Consider the following 20,197-nt stretch of genomic DNA (forward strand, 5'->3'; position numbering starts at 1 on the left):
ATGGAGCTCTGTGCCAGGTGTTGATCCAATCCCATCAGCTTCTCTTCTGTGAGCTTTCCATCCTGGCAGTGCCCTCATTTCCCCTTCTGCCCTGCCCTGTTTAGGAAGCTTCAGTGTCCAGGAAGGGGGGAAGGAGCAGCTCCTCTCTGAGGGGGGAGGCTGGCCACATGCCAGGGGAAGACGTCAGAGGGCTTTACAGGCCAGGTCTGGCAGCTCAGCATTGATGCAGAGGGTGGGGGGGATGCAGGGGAAGAGAGGCCACGGTTGGAGCCCCATTTCTGCCCCGCCTCTTGATTGACGCTCTTGCTGGCTTCTCTTGCAGCTGTCAAGAAGCCCGCCCCAGCCCCACCCAAGCCTGTGAACCCCCCTCCCGGGCAGCCCGGAAACCCGAGCGTGAGCCCAGCACCTCCGCTGCCCTCCGTCTCTCCCAAGCCGGCTGCCAGAAGCCCTTCTCCGCCCAGCCCAGGAGGCGCCCAGCCCGCCTCTGCCCCTCGCCGATACTCCAGCAGCCTCGCCCCCATCCAGGCTCCCAGCCACCCCCCGCCGCAGCCCCCCGTGCCAGCCGCCACCCCTCCTCTGCAGCCCAAGGGCAGCGGCAGCCCAACAGCAGCCCCCGGTGCCGATCCTGCGCCCAAGCAGCCTTCTCCCACCCCCCCTCGCACGCCCACCCCGCCCGACACCCCTCCCCTGGAGAAGCACGCTCCGTCCCCAGCCCCAGAGGCTCCTCCTCAGCTGACCTCGCCCCCTCAGACTGGCACTTTGCCCAGGCCCAGGCCTGTGCCCAAGCCCCGGAACCGCCCCTCCGTCCCCCCTCCGCCTCATCCTCCGGCTCCCAGCCTGGCTGCAGGAGAAGCATCTCTTCCAGGAGCCCCGGGGACTGCCTCTCGCATCGTGACTGGTAAGGACCTCGGCGTCTCTCCTCCTGCTGGGGGGGAGGGTTTCTCAGTGCTGTCCTTATGGTTTGAGGCACAGGCAAAGAACAAGCTCGCAGTAGGCGCAGGGGTGGCCAACGGTAGCTCTCCAGATGTTTTTTGCCTACAGCTCCCATCAGCCCCAGCCATTGGCCATGCTGGCTGGGGCTGATGGGAGTTGTAGGCAAAAGAAACATCTGGAGAGCTACCCTTTGCCACCCCTGCGGTAGGGGAAGGGAGGTGTTTTTTGCCCATTCGTGACAATTCATCGGGGATGACAGGCAAGCCGCAGACTCCTCTGTGTGTCTTTAGAAAAGCTTAATCCGCCGATGCCAAGTTGGGAGTCAGGAGCAGGTTCCTGGCGTTCCTTCTTCAGAAGCAGCTTTTGTGCAGTTGGCAGAGGGTGCTCTGAAGCCTCCGGTTTTCCGATAGAGCAGGAGAGAGGAGGCCCTTGAAATGCGACAGACGCAATTCTGGAAGAAATGAAGATTCAGAATACATTGTGCGTTTCCACGTTTGAAAACACTGACTCCCCCCCCCTCCTCTCAAAGTGGGACATCTTTAAATTGCTTCTCCTCAAATTTGTGTGTCTGGGTGTTGGGTGTGGGTGTGCGTTCACATAATTCTTCACTTCTCTCCATCCCTTCCACCTGTACGACACAGCCTGTCCTTGTGCACAATACTGGGATTTATCCACCATCCAAACAGTTTTTCCATCCCATCACGTATACTGATGGTCAGCGTCTTGACTCTCACCTCCCAGCATGTAGACTGCTTGTGAACATTCTGTAACAACAGAACTGTACTGCCAGGGCGGGGCTCGCGAAGGGGCCCAAATGTCCATGCTGGTTGGTTTGTTCTGACGACCTGCAAGTCACAGACTCGGAGACTTTCTAGTCTTGGCCTTGAACCTAAGGCAAGCTTCAACGCAGTTCTACAGGAGCTGGAAACTCTGGAGAAGAGGGAGATGGTGCCGCGTGGCTTTCCTGCGCTCGGGTTGCGGTCCCCTGCGATATTTAGAGGGGGGGCCCCGATCAAGTTCAGAGCCAGCCCTGTCCTCCTCCCCTCGGTGGCTGCCCTCTCGACACAAACACCTGGTAAAAATTTTGGGCAACAGTTGAATCCATTTCCATTGGCTGATTTCCTCTGCTAATTTTTAATCTGGAACGGGCGCTTCTTAATTGTGCTTTAATTTTAAACAGCCCCCCCTTCCCTTAGTGGAAACGCCTGGCCTTTTTATCAGCTGAAGGCGTGCATGGCCTCTCCTTTTAATTCAGCAGCAGACCCTCTAACCCCATTGGCTGCCGCTTCCCTCCTAAATCTGACGGGGCTCCGGAGGCGGATATTCTCGAGCAACAATGAAATAACCCTTTGAATCCTCTCTAGGTTGTATAACGCAGCTCGCACAAAGAGTATTCTAATTGAAAATTTTATTAAACGATCTAGATGTTTGACCTGCCTTGTTCAGTAGGAACTGAGAGTGGAAAAGGGTAAGAAGAAAAACGGGGCCTTTTGATTGGCCAGAAATGTTGCAAATGCATAATCATGGATGCCGCTTTGCCCCTTACTAACCCGGTCACCGTTAACACCAGCTTGCTTGCACTCGGACTAATCCGGCATGCCCAAGGAGTGTCTTTTGCGTGCGCGCCTTCTCCGTTTTAACACGCTCACTGTGGATGCGTTCCAGGATCCTGCCCCCCCCCTCCCCTCCCCTTCTCAGCCTCTTCTTGTGGCGTTTGGGGTGGGCTCCGCCCACTCTGGCCTGCGGAATGAACTTTTGTTGAAACCTCATCCTCTATCACAGCCCCTTTTCTTCCTTCGCTGGGCATGGAGGGGAGGGGGAGTGAGACTTCTCAATGGGGGAGAGTGGCTGCTTGCACAAACAGGGGTCACTTCAGCCCACTTCAGCCCAAAGGCACTGCGCACATCTCTGGCAGCGACCTGATGCTCTCTGTCTTCTGGCATGGCTGTGTGTTGCCTTGGCCACGAAGTGCGGCACAACACAGCGCAGTGGGACAAGCCTCCGTCTTCTGCCCTTGGCAGTCGTCAAAGGCCGAGCAGGCGTAGGGACGGTGAGCAGCCCAGCCTGGGGGCACAGCTGATTTTGGGGGCTGCTCAGAGAAGATTGGCAGGGGCGGGTCGAAATCGTTGTGTCCAGTTCCGTCCCTGGAGAGGCACCCAAAGTCCTTGAGGGGAGGTGTCATCACCTGTGGTTTTCAGTGGCCACCACTCAGCTGAGGGATGCATGCACAAAGCAAGACAGACATTGGCATCCCTTGGCGGTGTGAGCGGCTGTGGGCCGTGTAGGGTCCCCCCCCTTCCCCAAGGCAGCTGCTGGAGCGGCGCACCACTGCTCCCTGCAGCATCTGAATCTGCACAGTGGCCTTCTCTGGAGGGGGAAGCATATAATGGCCACAGGTGCAATACTCACCCCGATGTTATAGAACTGTAGCCAGCTCAGGGCTCCCCTGTGAAATGTGTTGGATCAGCTTCCAGCTTTTTAACCATGGCAAGAAGGGAAGCTGTTGGTTTGCTGATGTGTTTGAACGTTCTGTTCTGTGCCACACAGAAGTAGATTCTGGTTTATGGTGTTGGGGGGGGGGAGGGTTTGGTTGCAGTAAGTAGCAGGGTTAGGGTTAGCAAGGGGCTGTCTTCCAGACAGCTCCCAGCGTAACAGATTGCATTATGCAGGGCTCAAGATATTCAGTTAAACCTTAGAATAACACCGGCATCGTCACACAGTAAATGCCATAACAGTTGCAGTCTCCGTTCCTTATTGTGAAGCTTTTTAAAGAATAAATAGATCCTCAGATCACTTCCTATCTCAGATTGCTTTAAGCAGATTCCTGGGTGTCCCGGTCCGTCTGAAACAACAGAACAAAGCCTGAGTCCGGGGCGCCTTTAACACCAACCAAGGTTTATTCAGGTGCGCATGAAATTTTATCTGACTCCTTGAATAAAACTTGGTTGGCCTTAATGCTGCCTCCGCACTCAGTCTTCTTCTTTGAGCAGAATTAGTTTTTGAAAGGTCAGTAGCTCCCATTTTCTGAATTTTATTGCTAACTCCGTGGTGTTTAGAAGGCTGGATATTTTTTTTAATGTATTGAGGACCTTTTTTTTACATATAAACTAGTTTCTTTATGGCATTCAGAGAGCTGGATTATATTTAGGGATTTAGGTACATATCAACTTGCTTCTTTATTTGGCAGGTGTGTTTTTAAACCCCTACTTCTTTCACATGGTGGAGGAATGAAAGCAGGAGTGAGAACTTGGGAGTTGTACACAACTATATTAGACAAGAATTATTATGACATTACGTTCTACTTCTGTGGTTAGAATTTTGAAGCTGTGAAAGGGTAGCTGAAATGGTATTTTAAAATGTTGAACAATATTTGAAAGAGAGCGTTTCTTAAGGGGGTTTGTTTGTTTGTGTCACTCTCCTCCCTCCCAGGTTTTCTGTTTTTCCACTGGGAAAAGTGTGCATGCTGTGTGTCCCTGTTCTCCCCTCCCCCCCACACACACACACCTTTTCTGGGCTTTCCCATCTCTTCCAGGAGCTATGGCTTGCATTGCCCAAATTCAAAATATTGAATCAGGGCAAAACTCTTACCAATCTGATTTCCAGCTCTTTTCACAAATGCATCCAGCCTCACCAGTGTGAAACTCGGCGTTGTAGTCGGGGACAGGGAGGGGGGCTTTGAAACTCCAGCTCCCGTCCCTCCCCAGAGCTTTAAAAGAATGAAGCAAAACATTTTCATTCACGCGGTGTATTTGAGGTTCCTGCATCCCTGTTTTCTGAGAGCTGAGGTAGCGGAGAGGGCTGTCTGCTTTCCAAGGGAAGGCTCTTTCCGCTTCACGGTGCTCCTTGCTGTCTCTTTGGTGCAGACTCCGCTTCCAGCGTTCAAGAGCTGCCATCGCGGGGCCTCCCTGCTGCAGAGCTGTCCTCCACAGAGCCCGCTGCTGCCGTTTTACCAGGTCAGAGTTCTCACAACCACCTCGTGCTCGACATCGACCACGACACCGAAAGCACTGCTCTGTAAAAACCAGTAGAACCACTCCAGCACACGTCCCTTCCCGTCCCAGTGGGAACCGAACCAGTCAAGACGAGCGAGAAGCTTCCCTTTCAGAAGAGAGAGCTGGGGGGTGGGGGGGGGGGGGCGGGGGACTGTCCTATTTGATTGGGAGGATTTCAGTGACCTGGTCTTGATGAAAAGGTGTCAAACTGTGGATGGAGCGACCTGTCTGTTTCCGAAGCTTAATTGCTGCTGTTAACCAAGAGGCAAGCAAGCGTCTTGCCGGGAAATTCCAAACGAGAATCCAAAGCGATGCGTGTAACCATGGGAATAACCTCCTTCAAGGTCTCTCCGTTGGACTCTTCCTGACTCTTTGCTCTTCCCGAGGAGGGGGCTCGCAGGGCCCTGCTCTCTGACATGCTGCAGACTTTTTTTGTTTAAAAGTATGAACCAAAAAAAAAAGGCCCCTGGGCCGGGAGTGACCGCTGGTTCTCGGTCACTGCTCCAACCTGTGGATGTCTCCTTGTGCCTTGACGGACGGACCGTCAGGAGGAAACGTGCTCTGTCTCTTCTCTAACCATTTCAGTGCTACTCTTTTAAGTATTGATCGTTTATTTACTCTTTTTTGTTTTTCATAGTTATTTGTATTAACCATCCCCGCTTTGGTTTCTGTAAAATCCCTAGACAGCTGCTGTCAAGCTGAAGACGTTGGGGAGGGAGGGAGGGAGGGAGAATGTGTTTTTGCTCTCAGTTGTTATAAAATGGGTTGAACTTTGAAAGTGATTTTGAATATCTCTTTTTTTAACTTAACCTGATTAAGAAACATCGTTGTTGCTAAAAGGTGATAGATGCTGGCTCGCTTTCCAAACCAAGCTAGCTGCCCGCACTGCGGTCCCGTCAGAATAATAAAAAGAACTTGGAGTGTGAGCAGAGGGCTGCTTTCCGGCTGCGGAGACTCAGCCAGGGCCAGAATGGCTTCTCACTTGAGTCTCCGTTCAGCGTAAGTTGGGCTCCATTCAGTGTTTCATTTAAAACATTCACTTAAAGCACATTCTCACAGAAACCCTTGGTGTGTTTCAGTTGCTTTGGTTTTGAGGGAAAAAGAAAGGGTGGGATGACAAGCCTTGGGGAGGGGGAAGAATAACAGCACCTTCGCCTGCAGGGACCCTTTTTGTGGGGCTGTGCCCACCCCACAGCCACATGCCCTCCTGACCTGCCTGTACATCAGCACCAACCACATAGCACAACGGGCAACACCAAGAGTTGAGAATGTCTTTATTAATCAAGCGTTCCTCAGCGTGGCTTAAAGAAGAGGGGCTTGAGGGGTTCCCAGCTGTCCGTCCGGTGTTGATTCCATGGTGGTCCCAGAGCACCCAACAGGGGAAGCCCAGGCAGGGACGTGCGGGGAGTCTGGGAAGGTTTCATGCAAACAGATGAGAAGGAGTGGGCCACACAGATTCTGCAAGGAAGACGAAACGTCCTCTTCATACTCTGCCTTTTGGGTGCTACTAAAACAGCTTCCCTGCTGGCAGAGGCTGTGCCATCTCCCCCCAGCCCCATCCTGGAGTTACCTGCTTGACACCACGTAAAAACCACCTGCCTTAAACTCTGGATTGATTAGGTCTAGTTAACTGTTAAGATCCACACACATCCTCTCCGTACAAGCTAATAAATCGAGTCTCAATATGGGGAATTTCTTTTTTGCCCTGGAAACTTTATGGCAGGCTGAAGATGTTAGACAAACAGCTGAACTTCCTTGTGTGCTGTTATCAGAGAATATTAGCTGTAAACAATAGTGGGCTGCAAAAATCCTCAGTTCCTCTTTGTGTGGCCATTCAAAATACTCTTGTCTTATAAAGCTGTTCTCTAGCATGCTGCTGTTCTCAAGAACCAGAGAGATTTCTGCAAGCCCCTTGTTTGAGTTCAAAGAATCAGACACAAGCAGTGAAACTACTGTGTACATTTGACGATGCCACTGTGTGTCTCGTGCTGGAAAACGCACTGAAAAAGTCAAGACAGTGTGCGAATGCAATAAAAAAGGCCAACGCTGTGCTGGGGATTGTTAGGAAAGAAATTGAAAACAAATCAGCCAGTATAAACTGATGGTGCAGCCTCGTTTGGAATACTCTGTACCATCCTGGTCACCACACCTCAAAAAAGATATTATAGCATTGGAAAAAGTGCAGAAAAGAGCAATTGGCATGATTAAAGGGTTGGAACACTTTCTCTATGAAGAAAGGTTAAAACGCTTGGGGCTTTTTAGCTTGGAGAAACGTCAACTGAGGGGAGACATGTTTGAGTTTAACAAGATTATGCATCAGATGGAGAAAGCGGAGAAAGAAGTACTTTTCTCCCTTTCTCACAATATAAGAACTAAGGGGCACTCAGTGAAATTGCTGAGCAGTCAAGTTAGAACTGATAAAAGGAAGTACTTCACTCAAAGGGTGATTAACACATGGAACTCATTGCCACAGGAGGTGGTGGCAGCTACAAACAGCCAGCTGCTAGAGGGGATTGGATAAAAATATGGAGCAGAGGTCCATCAGTGGCTATTAGCCACAACTTATTGTTGGAATACTCTGTCTGGGGCAGTGATGCTCTGTATTCTTGGTGCTTGGGGGGGGCACAGTGGGAGAGCTTCTAGCCCCACTGATAAGCCTCCTGATGGCACCTGGTTTTTTAGCCACTGTGTGACACAAGAATGTTGGACTGGGTGGGCCATTGGCCTGATCCAACCTGGCTTCTCTTATGTTCTTATGAGGAGTGACCAGTCAAGGATGTACAACGTCTCCCTTTCTTTCCCACCCCCTCTCCTCCTTGAATTAAAATCTTTTCACACATTGAAGAACCAAAGTTAGTTGGTGTCCTCAAATGCTCTGCTTGTCGGTCCGTATTTCCTGGGCTTGAAGGAGCCTCTCCTGACCCATCTGGAAAGCAGGGGAGGGGGGTGACCTGCTGTTTCTGCTTCCTGTGGGGGGGCGGGTGGAGTTATTCAGGGCATAAAGACTGGTGCCGCTTTCCAGGAGAGGGATGGTACCTGAATCCATGATGGGTTGCAGAGGCCTGTTGTACATGTCCAGAAATTCCCGCGGGCTCAGGCACTTTTCGGCCCTGCAAAGGCATTTAATGGTTTCCATGGGGATCAGGAGTTCCGGCACGACAGAGTGGAGGCAGTCCGCCAAGCCCTTGCTGCCGACCTGGAGATGGAGGGAAGGAAAGAGAGTCAGCTAAGTGTCTCAGCTCACCTACGTCAAGGAAACGTCTTTGTACACCCTTGACCTGGGCAACCTGACAACGGCCAGAAGTGATCTTGTGGGGAGGGAGGGTGGCTCAGTGGTAGAGCATCTGGGAAGCAGAAGGTCCCAGGTTCAGTCCCTGGCATCTCCGACTAAAAAAGGGTCCAAGCAAGTAGGTGTGAAAAACCTCAGCTTGAGACACCGGAGAGCAGCTGCCAGTCTGAGTAGACAGTTTTGGAGGGAGGGACAGTGGCTCAGTGGTAGAGCATCTGCTTGGTAAGCAGAAGGTCCCAGGTTTGATTCCCGGCATCACCAACTAAAAAGGGTCCAGGCAAGGAGGCGTGAAAAACCTCAGCTTGAGACCCTGGAGAGCCGCTGCCAGTCTGAGTAGGCAATACTGACTTTGATGGACCCAGGGTCTGATTCTGTAGAAGGCAGCTTCATATGTTCATATACGTCCTTGCTGCAGAGGGGCTGGTGTGCCCTGGGGGGTGGGTATGGATCATGGGCAGAGCACCTGCTTTGTGTATCTAGCATCTCCAGGTAAAGCTCTTGGGTAGCAGTTGTTGGGAAAGACCCCCTCTGTGCTTTAGAGCCCTGTTCACAATAAGTAGCTCTGACTGCTTACTACATTAGAAGTTCTCTCTCAGACTTCTTTGGGGGGAGGAGTGGACGTCTGGGATTGGGTTCCTGAACCCAGTAATGTTTTCTCTTCGACTAGCATAGCCACCATTTACCCGTCCATACACTATACTGAGCCCCGTGGCGCAGAGTGGCAAGCTGCAGTACCGCAGTCCAAGCTCTGCTCCTGACCTGCGTTTGATCCTGGTGGAAGCTGGGTTCAGGTAGCCGGCTCAAGATTGACTCAGCCTTCCAACCGTCCGAGGTTGGTAAAATCAGTACCCAGTTTGCTGGAGGGGAAGCGTAGAAGACTGGGGAAGGCCATGGCAAACCATCCCGTCAAAAGTCTCCCAAGAAAGCATCATCGTGACGTCATCCCAGAGTCAAAAACGACTGGTGCTTGCACAGGGGACTACCTTTACCTTTTTATGGTTAGGAGGGTGGGGCATTTGCCCAGCAGGGCTTCTGATTGGCCATGGGGAATTTGATGGGCTGTGCAGCTTTTTAAAAAGAAATGTTCCCAGAGCAGCTTTTGGGTAGTTGGTAACGCCTCGGTGCTTGTGGGAGACTGCCTTCATCTTTTCTTTTCTTTTACACTATAGATCTCTGTCTCCCTCGGTTTTTTTGCCCCTTGACCACTGTATCCAAATATTCCAGTGCCGAAAGTACTGCTTCTCTGGATATCCCTGCCTCAGAATTCAGCATTTTTATAGCGTGACTCACAACTCCATGTGTTCTCTCCCTTGCAAATGTCCAACCAATCAATGCATCTAATTTCCTTTCCCCCCCACTGAGCTAAATTAATTTAAAGCAGCCATCTAGATTACCTAGCCCACAACCTCTCTCTGACTTAGGCCTTTTGAGGCAATTTTGGGCATTGTTTGCTGCAGGAAGTCCGACAAGCCAATTTTTGAGATACAAAGAGCTGCTCCCAAGTTTGTCTAATTAAGAGATTAAAGGGCCAGTTTAGAGTAGCCACATCTGGATTAGGAGTCTCCATAAAGTGCCAAAAACTTAGGCCGGGGGGGGGGGGTTCACTTTTGGAACTACTCCCATGATTCATGGATCGTGTATCTTCTGTACTCATTTTGGGATGATGCAGCTTCCCAGTTGGGGGCCCGCCCCTTGGAACCCCCTCACCTTGAGTGTGGCCAGATAAACTCCCAGTCTGAGGATGAGGGTGAGGCACTCCGTAATCACTTCCTCTGTCGTCTGGGTCTGCGTGATGTCCTCGAGGGTCTCAGGCACCTCCACTGCCGTCGCGTACCACTGCATGAAGAGCTTGGTTGGGATGTTGTGAGACATCACCAGGATCTTCACATCGCGCAGGAAAGGCCTGAAGTGGGAAAGAGACTCCAACCGTCTCAAGAGGGCGACCCCCGCTGTGTGCAGACCTGGGGAGCACTCTCCACCCCTTGTGCAACTGGGAAGACTGTCTCAAGTGTAGGAAGTGGGTCGGGAGGGCTATGTTCAGAGAAACTGAGGGCTGGAGCTGCCACCCAGCGTTGGGATCCTCTTCCTCTGTGAGAACTGCTGTCGTCTGAGCCTGCACGTCTTCCAGAAACGGTGAGAAAGATATCCCTCCCCCCCCCCCCCTCTAAAAAAAGTTTGAGTCCAGTGGCCCCTTTAAAACCAACAAGTTTCATTCTGGGTGTAAGCTTTTGTGTGCATGCAGGCTTCTTCACTGGAGTCCAGCTTTTTTCTGCTGCAGACCAACATGGCTACCCATCTTTTTCTGTTCCTTTTTGGACCAGCAAATTGCCCACTAACAGAGCTCTCCAGGGAGAGCCAGTTTGGTGTAATGGTGAAGTGTGCAGACGGTTTGATTCCCCACTCCTCCACTTGCAACTGCTAGCAAGGCCTTGGGTCAGCCACAGCTCTGGCAGGAGTTGTCCTTGAAAGGGCAGCTGCTGTGAGAGCCCTCTCCAGCCCTACCCACCTCACAGGGTGTCTGTTGTGGGGGAGGAAGGGAAAGGAGATTGTGAGCCGCTCTGAGACTCTTCGGAGTGGAGGGCGGGATATAAATGCAATATCTTCATCTACCTCACAGGGTGTCTGTTGTGGGGGAGGAAGGGAAAGGAGATGGTGAGCCGCTCTGAGACTCTTCGGAGTGGAGGGCGGGATATGAATCCAATATCTTCATCTACCTCACAGGGTGTCTGTTGTGGGGGAGGAAGGGAAATGAGATTGTGAGCCCCTCTGAGATTTCAGAGTGGAGGGCGGGATATAAATCCAATATCTTCATCTACCTCACAGGGTGTCTGTTGTGGGGGAGGAAGGGAAAGGAGATTGTGAGCCGCTCTGAGACTCTTTGGAGTGGAGGGCGGGATATAAATCCAATATCTTCATCTACCTCACAGGGTGTCTGTTGTGGGGGAGGAAGGGAAAGGAGATTGTGAGCCCCTCTGAGACTCTTTGGAGTGGAGGGCAGGATATAAATCCAGTCTCTTCATCTACCTCACAGGGTGTCTGTTGTGGGGGAGGAAGGGAAAGGAGATTGTAAGCCGCTCTGAGACTTCGGAGTGGAGGGCGGGATATAAATTCAGTATCATCTTCCATCAGACACATACGCATGTACTTATCTGCCCTAGTAATCAGACCATGTTATGTTGGTCTTCAGCATTTGCTAGTAATCTAGCTTTTCACTCACCAAAAAAAAAAAGCCACAATGTGTGTTTTGAGTCTTCAAAATGCCATGAGATTGTGTTGTGTTGGCTGCAGCTGACTCTCTGGGAATTGCATTGTTATCCATGCTGTGAACCACAGACACACACACCCAACATACACATGCTGGGAAAACTGCAAGCTTTGAATCACTTACTCTGGCCCTTGGTTTTCTGAAGCTGCGAGCTCCTTAAGGATGTGGTAGAGCGTGCCGCTGGATGACTAGAAGAACGTAAGCATTGGACATATTATCGGAGGGTACCTGAAAACTTCTGATACATTGGAAGGTGTAAGACAGGAACAGAACTCCAAAATTGTGAAATGTTCAAATGCTGTTTTTTAAATCTGGTTTTGATGCCCTCCCCTCCTTAAAAATACAATTCTCACTTCTGTGCAATGTTCCCTCTAAACTGTGGAGTCTTGTGAGCGAAAAAATCTACTGGCAGCTGCTGGCATTAAAGTTGTGAACTATTGGCATTAGTTGTGAGCTGCTGCATTAAATTATTGTGCTCTGGGGCCATTTTTCCTGAGCTGAGACAAAAATGTGTGAGCTGGAGGCTAACAAATTGTGAGCTAGCTCACACTAACTCAGAGGGAACGCTGCTTCTGTGTTGTGGGTTATGTAGACATTGGGGAAAAATCATTTTGTAGGGACAAAAAAATGACATAAGTAGATTGCATTGGAATTTGTTATAATTCTGCAACATCCGCAAGGGCCCTACATTTTCCCTTCTTGAGTCGGCAATTTCCTCCAGCTTACCTCAAGAATATGAAGAACACAGCTGGGGTAGATGAGAAGAACTCCTGTGACCGGTTCCCCCAGGTGGACCTTTGCAATCCTCTGGAAAAGGTGTTCATGGAAAGCTGATGAAGTCAGAAAAGCAAGATTAGCATCCCCCATCTGGGGATTTAGAGAAGCTCTGAAAAGCTGAGTCCCACCAGAGTTTGTGTCCATCTGTCATAGGACTACTGCAAGGCCTAATCACCTTTCACTCTCCTAGAGAGAACATGTTATCACTTGGAGGGTCTGGAGCCTGCTCTGAAAGTTTTGTTGCCTTTTTCTCCCCCTGTGGAGCTCCAGAAAGCAAATGGTCTCATTACAGAATCCAGAAACATCTCTGCATCCCTCCCTAAGTCAAGGCGGGACCAGCAACCATACCTGTGACTTCTCCACTCGCTGTTTTTTCTGGCAGCATCGCAACCAAATACAACCGATGGAGCAGAAACTTCTGTGTGGAAGAAAACCAGAAATGTGTTAGCGGCCATGCGCCCTTTTCCGTGATCACTATACTGACTCAGTAGGACAGTCCCAAAAACTCAGAGCATTGAATCAGAGACAATCTGTCTTGCTCAGCCATTGGGGGGCGGGGGGTGTCTTGTGGTACAACCTTGTGATTGGATTCTATCAAAAGTGTCACATTTCTTCCCTGGAGTTTTGTGAATGTTGAAGACCTTTGGTTGCCCTGATCAAAACAGGAGAACCTGCAAGAGATCAGTTCCTCTTCCGGTAACATTTTGAGAGCCAGTTTGGTCAGCCAGAGCTCTCTTATCTGGGAGAACCAGGCTTGATTCCCCACTCCTCCACTTGCACCTGCTGGAATGGCCTTGGGTCAGCTTTCGTAGGAGTTGTCCTTGAAAGAGCAGCTTCTGGGAGAGCTCTCTCAGCCCCACCTACCTCACAGGCTGTCTGTTGTGGGGGGGGGGGAGGTAAAGGAGATTGTGACCCCTTTGAGACTCGAGATTCAGAGTGATATAAATCCAATATCAATATCTTAAAATGGAGAAGGGGCAAGCGATTGATACTTTGCTATTATTACATATCTCTAGACAGGTTTTCTGTCGTCAAAGGCTTTACAAGCCAAATCTCTGCACTCTGATCCAAGTCCAGTTGTTTGCCCGCTCTGGAGTGTCTTGGGCTTTCCAAAAGCATCTGGAAAGTGGCTCTTTAAAATTGCTTCAGGCACTTCACAAGAGCCAATGGGTCACGGTTCCTGTGTCCTAGTAGGGCCTGAGCCAAAGATAGCATTCCAGGTCACGTGGAATATGGTGTCTGCCCCAGGCTGCTCAATTCAGGCTTCTCACTTTTTAGCACACCACTTTCCTACGACATGTGACAGACCCCTGGAGTAGCCAAAATATTAGCCAAGGAAGGTCAGGAAAAGGAAAAGGAAAGGTCCCCCTGTGCAAGCACCAGTCGTTTCCAACTCTAGGGTGACGCTGCTTTCGCAACATTTTCACGGCAGACTTTTTACAGGGTGGTTTGCCATTGCCCTCCCCAGTCATCTACACTTTCCCCCCAGCAAGTTGGGTCCTCATTTGACCGACCTCGGAAGGATGGAAGGCTGAGTCAACCTTGGGCCGGCTACCTGAATCCAGCTTCCGCCGGAATCGAACTCAGGTCGTGATCAGAGAGTTCAGACCACAGTACGGCTGCTTTACCACTCTGCGCCGTGGGGCCGCTCTAAGGAAGGGCAAGGTGGTGCCAAAGAGAAAGCAGAATCTGGTGAAGAAGCACTATGATCAGGGGGGTAGAAAGATGCAAAGTATTTATTTCCAAACCAAGCTCCAATTTAAACCCCACCTTTCTGTCCTCCTAAGGGCTAGACTTGGTGTGAGGCCTGAGAGAGAAGGGGAAAAGGGTGGGGGGGGGAGAGCTCAGAGATTTAAATTCCATGGGCAGTGATGCAGTCCCTAATTTTTAATGTTGGGACTATAGCCAGCAAGCCTCTGAACATGTACAGAGCGTGAGCAAAGTCTTTTAACAAGCAAAATGGCTCTGAGCATATTTTCTGTCCTTATGGGAAGCTAGGCTCTGTTGTTAAAAATCATGAAGCCAAAGATACCATCCCCCCGCCCCCCCTCCCAAAAAACCCCCCCTTCCTGGGTTTCTCCCCTTTTAGAGGATGGTTACAGAGAAGATGCTCTTTTGACCTGCTGGCCCTTCAACTCAGCCCAGATGACTGGCCTAGAAGGAGGGGTGGTGGAGGAGGAGGTCCCTGGAGAGAAAGGAAGGACAAGCTATGGGGCAGACGGGGGGAGACTGAAGGGGGTTAAGGGGCAAGAACAACGAGATGGTGCTGAGGGGGCACCTTCATCTGGTGACGCCGGACTTCCTCCAAGGCACTGAGGAGCGTATTCCTCGTCACCGGGTTGGCCATCTTCAAGATGGCTGCCTAGCTCCACAGGACGGTTCCGGAAGCCAAGAGAAGAGTCCGAGGCCAGTGGATGAGATTCCCAAGCACAGAAGCCTTCAGCCTTCCACAGCAAAGAAATGCCCATAATCAAGTGTTTGCTTTAGCAGGTTTTTAGAGCAACCTTTCCAGTTTTGCTTCAAACCCCAAACTCGAGAAGGCCTCTTCCTCTGGGTTTGCTTTTGGCAGAACAGAATCTCAGCTTCGACCTCCACACACATTTTAGCACCTGGAAGACTAACACAAATTGTGGCAGGGCTGAAGCTTTCGGGAGCCGGAGACATGGAGGCACCTTGGGGAGAAGCACACAGAAGTCACCGAGTCCTCTAATCCAGGGGTGGCCAACGGTTGCTCTCCAGATGTTTTCTGCCTACAACTCCCATCAGCCCCAGCCATTGGCCATGCTGACTGGGGCTGATGGGAGTTGTAGGCAAAACACATCTGGAGAGCTACCGTTGGCCACCCCTGCTCTAAACCCTTTCATGGTCGGTCGGTTGGTTGGTTGGTTGACCACTTGGGCTGCCCTTCTCCAGGACCAAGATGTCTCTTCCCTTAACAAGACGGATTGAAGCAAATGGAGGTGCAGTCAGAGCTGAATCCCGTTCAGCATGATCTCATACAGGTTTGGGGCCACCTTCCTAGCAGGGACTGCAGCATTTGCCATGTAACATTAGAGACCTCAGATTTCTGTCCCCCAGGGCCTAATTTGGCCCTTAAAACATGAGATTTTAGGAGACCCTTGGATTGCTGTGATCGGTGGGTTGCCCTGGAGGAACTCCAGTCCCCACGGGAGGGGGCCTGGCTGCCTTTCCCGGGTGTGCCCAAGACAGCAATCCAAAGGACTCTGGAAACCAAAGGTTTGAAGGGTTAAGAAACCCTCGAGAGGAGCGCTGGATTGCTGTGGGTGGGTGCACTGGGGAGCCCCTGGACAGCTGGCCTGAACCACCGGGGCTGGGATCCACTGGGGGGGGGGGGCGTTCCTCGTGTTGCTCCTTTTCTCAGACATGCCTCTCCCAGCCAGGCTGCCCAAGGCGGTGCTCAGAATGGTCCCCAGGAGGAATGCCCCGGCAGCCATCGGATGGGGCGGGGGGTGGGCAGAGCCAAGCTGGAGAGCCCTGTGACCAGGCGGGGTGGTGCAGCTGGGTGGCATCAGAGGCTGCCTTTGGTAGGAGTCCTGCCTGTCACCCACCCGCCCTCACAACGCAAACCACAGTGTGCCCAACCGGAGAGCAGAGAGACAATGCAGCATTCTTTGCAAGGCAAGCAGCTCTGCGTGAGTCAAGGTCAAGAGCTGAAACCTAACATGAAGCCTTCCAGAAGATATAGGATTTATATCCCGCCCTTCACGCCAAATCTCAGACTCTCAGAGCGGTTCACTATCTTCTTTACCTCCCTCCCCCCCACCCACAACGGACACCCTGTGAGGTAGGTGGACCTGAGAGAGCTCTCACAGAAGCTGCCCTTTCAAGGACAACTCTGCAAGAGCTGTGGCTGACCCAAGGACATTCCAGCAGCTGCAAATGGAGGAGTGGGGAATCCAACCTGGTTCTCCCAGATAAGAGTCCGCGCACTTAACCACTACACCAAACAGACACCCTGTGAGGTGGGTGGGGCTGAGAGAGCTCTGATAGAAGCTGCCCTTTCAAGGACAACTCTGCAAGAGCTGTGGCTGACCCCAGGCCATTCCAGCAGGTGCAAGTGAAGGAGTGGGGAATCAAACCCGGTTCTCCCAGATAAGAGTCCGCACACCTAACCGCTACACGCAGCTTGCTCTCGCTAAGCATTCCTTCCTGGGTTCTTGCAGTAAGCATCCACTTAGTCTGGTTCATATTTTCAGCTCCCTCCACCCCCATCTCAAGGGCGTTCTCATGTCTTCTTTAGCCTTGTGAAATTGTTTCTCGTGAGTTTCTAACCTGGGGCATATTTTTGACTATTAAATACGTCGATAACTGGTTGAAAAGAAGTACACAGAAGCCACCGAGTTTTCTAAACCACTTTATTGTCAGTTTGTCAGCGCTAGGTTTACCATTCGGGCTGCGCTTCTCCGGCACTGCTCAGAGAACCACACCACTGAGCTTGAAAGATTATAAACCCAATCTCAGGAATTTCTCCTGCACGAATCCTGAGCGTTGTTGCGAGACAAGCACAGGAGAAAAACCCCTGGGGATTGGGCCTACCCTTTTCTGCATCATAAGGAAAGAGAGCACTGGGTTAGTCCAGTTATTCTGCTGTGAGGAACATAAGAACATAAGAGAAGCCATGTTGGATCAAGCCAATGGCCCTTCCAGTCCAACACTCTTTGTGTCACCAGTGGCCAAAGAAACCAGGTGCCATCAGGAGGTCACCAGAGGGGCCAGGACACTAGAAGTCCTCACACTGTTGTCCCTCCCAAGTACCAAGAATACAGAATATCACTTGCCCCAGACAGAGTTCCAACAATACGCTGTGGCTAATAGCCACTGATGGACCTCTGCTCCAGATGTTTATCCAATCCTCTCTTGAAAACTGACCAACAAAGCATGTAGCAGCACAGATAAATTGAGGCATCTTCCCACCAGTGCCTGGTTCCAGTCAGAACAATAAATAAAAACATCCTTATTGACATTCTAGAGGAAAAAAATAACCAAGGAAATACATTACATTGCTTATAAAATACTTTCTGTTGGTTTAATACACAGAAAAAGACCCTCAAAATATACTTTCTGCTTGTATGCATGAAAATCCTTCTATTATCTCTGCTTCCCTTAACAAAACGGAACGGTTGCAAATGTAACACACCCAGGTGAGTTTTTGGGAAGTGCTCCCATTGACTTTGCACCTTTTAGAAAATGCCCCTTTTCTTTCTCATTCCCAGAGCTGTGCCACGGTTTCTCACCTTGCTGAAGGTTTCGGCCTCTCACCTTCCGAGGGGGAAAAGCCTTGGCCCTTTTTCATTAGCACCCTAGGTTAGTTCTGCTACTTACAGCGGTGTTATCTGAACACCACTGAAGAGAAATAAAAAGCTGTACATTATAAACACTTGTCCATCAAAAACCATTGGTGAATATATACAGACGGGGCACAAAGGGAAATATATTATTTGACTCTCAGTGCAACTGTGAGATTTTTTGGCATGTCTACACGGCCAAGACAAACCAGTTTCAAGCCTGGTGAACTGGCATGGCTCCCAACCAACCAGGTAGCCTTTCTGGGCTCTTGCCCAAGGTTGCCAAACAAAGCTTCCATTCTTACTTTTCCTCAAGATTTTTTTGCTCTGCTATTGCCAGAGCTCAGGTTTTCTTTCCTGTTCTTCCTCTTAAGAAACTGAGGTGGACTCTACCTTCGTCAACTTAAAAAAGAAACCACATAGCTGTAGAGCAATTAATTTTCAGAGGGTGCTTCTTTATGGAAGGCCAGCTGTGTCGGAGACATCTTTGTGGATCTGTCTTGTGATTACGTTTCCATTAATGTCATCGCTGTGGTTGCGTTTAAGGTTGTTAAGCACCTCGTGCAGAGTCCTATCAGCAGCCTGGGGTTCCCAAGAAGAAAGGCAGGGCAGAAAATGTTTAATAAATAATGAATAAATAAATATCCAGAGGACAGTTAATAGCTCTGACGGTTAGCTGCTTGCGTCTCATCGCCAGAGGTAATGTTTCTGTTTGACACAGAATAGTAGAATCACAGAACTCAGTCTGATCTAGCAAAGCACTTTCCCCCCTCAAAAGCCTAAAATTGACAGATTCTTTCTTCGAGGAATGCCATGGAAGTCTGTTGAGTTTTGAACCAGTCTGAATTTGCAATTCAGGGCATATCTGGGCAGGAATGTCTCCAGTTCAGTGTTTTAATAGTGAACTTAAATGTCCACAAAGCAGCTATCCGTGAAAGGGAGGGGGCACAGAACACAACACTGTCATTGTTGCCCTGTGAGTTGGGTGCGTAGAACAGCGCATGCTGAAGCCAGTCTCCCACATCCTCTTTAATCAGAGACAAGACAGTGAGGCAATGCATGCTGGGGCCTGAGAGGACTGGAAGCTAAGCAAAGATTTCCCATTCCCCAGAAACACCTGAGGCCTCACCCAGTATCTCCTTTGAAACAGGGAATCACGCTGCCTGAACGGCACAGATGCTGAAGCCAAAGCATCGCGATGTTCAAGACAGAGGCACAACTGGTGGTTCTTAAGGCCAGGCCATTAAAAAGGGGCACGTCAACAAGAGCATACTTTTCTACCAGGCGAAGCTTTCACAGCCCCTGGCCCATGACTTCACTGAAGTTGTGCTAGACTCTGTCGTCCTTGAGCTCCACAAGTGCGCCAAAGAAACATAAGCCTTTCTTTTCTCCAGGATGAAAGAAACAGATCACATGTTTTACAGAATCATTATATAAAAGTTCACAGCCAGTCGTTCATATTTGAGCCCCCGGTGAGTATCAACGGTCTCTCTGAAATGGAGTAGAAAAGAGCCAGGCTCCAGCAGCACCTTCAAGACTAACAAAAGTTGCGGCAGGAGAGGAGCTTTCGTTGAGTCACTCCAGTGGGCAGTGACTTGTGAAAGATCCTCCCCTGAGGCTACAAACTTTGTTAGCCTTGAAGGTGCTCCTGAGTCTTGCTCTTTCCTACGGCAACAGACTCCCACGGCTCCCCATCGCCATCTGTCTTCAGTGGGCTGAGGGCCGAGCGCTACGCAAAGTAGGCCCAGAGGAAGACTCCAGCGCTGAGGCACAGAATCAAGTTGATGTTGAGGATGTGCTTGACCCACGGCGCTTCTTTTGGCGGAGCCACGGCGGCTTCCATTTTGGGAGCTGCAGGTACTCCAAAAGTGTCTTTTTCCCTGTGGTCCATCCCACAGACCCACAGAAAGAGTCTCATCAGTTTAGAGGCCTTCTTGCCCTCCAAAGGACCTGGAGAGGAGGAGAGAGTCAGCCATGAGAGGACAAATCTGCCCGTAAGAACATTTGGCCTGGAGTGCAGGTCCCTGAATTGATTCTCAGATGCACACTGAGTAGTTGAACTCAGCACCCCCTAAGGACAAACTCTTCTATGTCCTTCCAGCAAGAACATCCCACATTTCAAAGTCCCCACCCCAACTTTTCATCACCCCAAACAGAAGGCCAGGCCCTTTTGCTCTGGAATGATTAACCCAGAATATCTCCCTGCCTGGATTCTCTACTTGTCATCGCTGAAGTATCTTAAATCTGTTCAGGCCTCAGATTCAGCAGCAGCTCACAGGAGCACAGCTCCTGAACCTTACTGAGGGTTCCCCCTCTTCCTCCCCATCCACCTTGTCCATTGAATGGTAGGTGCAGCTGCATAACAATCCCTGGATTAGGAGAGCGGGCAGTCAGCCAGCCACCAGGAGCTTTGCCACACCCCCAGCAGCCCTCATGAACCCCTGGAGAAGCCCACACCACCCTGTCTCCACTTCTTGTGTGATTTTGGGCAGCAATTGGCTTGCCGGCCTTTTGACTGGAGGGGGGGGGGGAGCTGAGGAGAGCCCCAGGTGAGAGAGGCCTGCTTGGGCTGGCTGGATCTCTAGCTAGCCCAAGCAGGCTTTGTTTGCGCAGGGCTCTCCTTTCTTGCATCAGG

General features: G+C 50.7%; 3 protein-coding genes across 3 annotated transcripts in view; 1 reads left to right on the forward strand and 2 right to left on the reverse strand.

Moving 5' to 3' along the window:
* The window catches only part of ARHGAP17 (Rho GTPase activating protein 17), a 63,312-nt gene extending 57,609 nt beyond the window's left edge, over positions 1–5,703 (forward strand). Inside the window, exons 19-20 of the mRNA XM_060260843.1 lie at positions 323–898; positions 4,797–5,703. Of these exons, the coding sequence (XP_060116826.1) occupies positions 323–898; positions 4,797–4,951 (731 nt within the window). The 3' untranslated portion in view covers positions 4,952–5,703. The remainder of the gene's footprint in view (positions 1–322; positions 899–4,796) is intronic.
* Positions 5,167–12,346, reverse strand: TEX47 (testis expressed 47). The gene is made up of 5 exons (XM_060261006.1): positions 12,206–12,346; positions 11,603–11,667; positions 9,922–10,117; positions 7,962–8,121; positions 5,167–5,351 (listed from the first exon to the last, which is right to left on the reverse strand). The coding sequence occupies exons 1-5, from the start codon at positions 12,344–12,346 to the stop codon at positions 5,167–5,169; spliced, it is 747 nt and encodes a 248-aa protein (XP_060116989.1).
* Positions 12,347–16,618: 4,272 nt separating this feature from the next.
* The window catches only part of SLC5A11 (solute carrier family 5 member 11), a 42,537-nt gene continuing 38,958 nt past the window's right edge, over positions 16,619–20,197 (reverse strand). The window contains exon 15 of the mRNA XM_060260855.1: positions 16,619–19,512. Coding sequence (XP_060116838.1) covers positions 19,292–19,512 — 221 coding nt within the window. The 3' untranslated portion in view covers positions 16,619–19,291. The remainder of the gene's footprint in view (positions 19,513–20,197) is intronic.

This window comes from Heteronotia binoei, chromosome 20 (genome assembly GCF_032191835.1).
Source record: "Heteronotia binoei isolate CCM8104 ecotype False Entrance Well chromosome 20, APGP_CSIRO_Hbin_v1, whole genome shotgun sequence".
Taxonomy (NCBI): domain Eukaryota; kingdom Metazoa; phylum Chordata; class Lepidosauria; order Squamata; family Gekkonidae; genus Heteronotia; species Heteronotia binoei.

Bases quoted from the DNA above. Each gene is read 5' to 3' on its own strand.
- TEX47 (XM_060261006.1), bottom strand. From the start codon at position 12,346: ATGGGGGATGCTAATCTTGCTTTTCTGACTTCATCAGCTTTCCATGAA. The intron at 10,118-11,602 runs GTAAGTGATTCA...TTCCCACTTCAG, and splicing joins TCAGAAAACCAAGGGCCAGA to GCCTTTCCTGCGCGATGTGA. The intron at 5,352-7,961 runs GTACCATCCCTC...AAACAAAAAAAG, and splicing joins GCAACCCATCATGGATTCAG to TCTGCAGCATGTCAGAGAGC.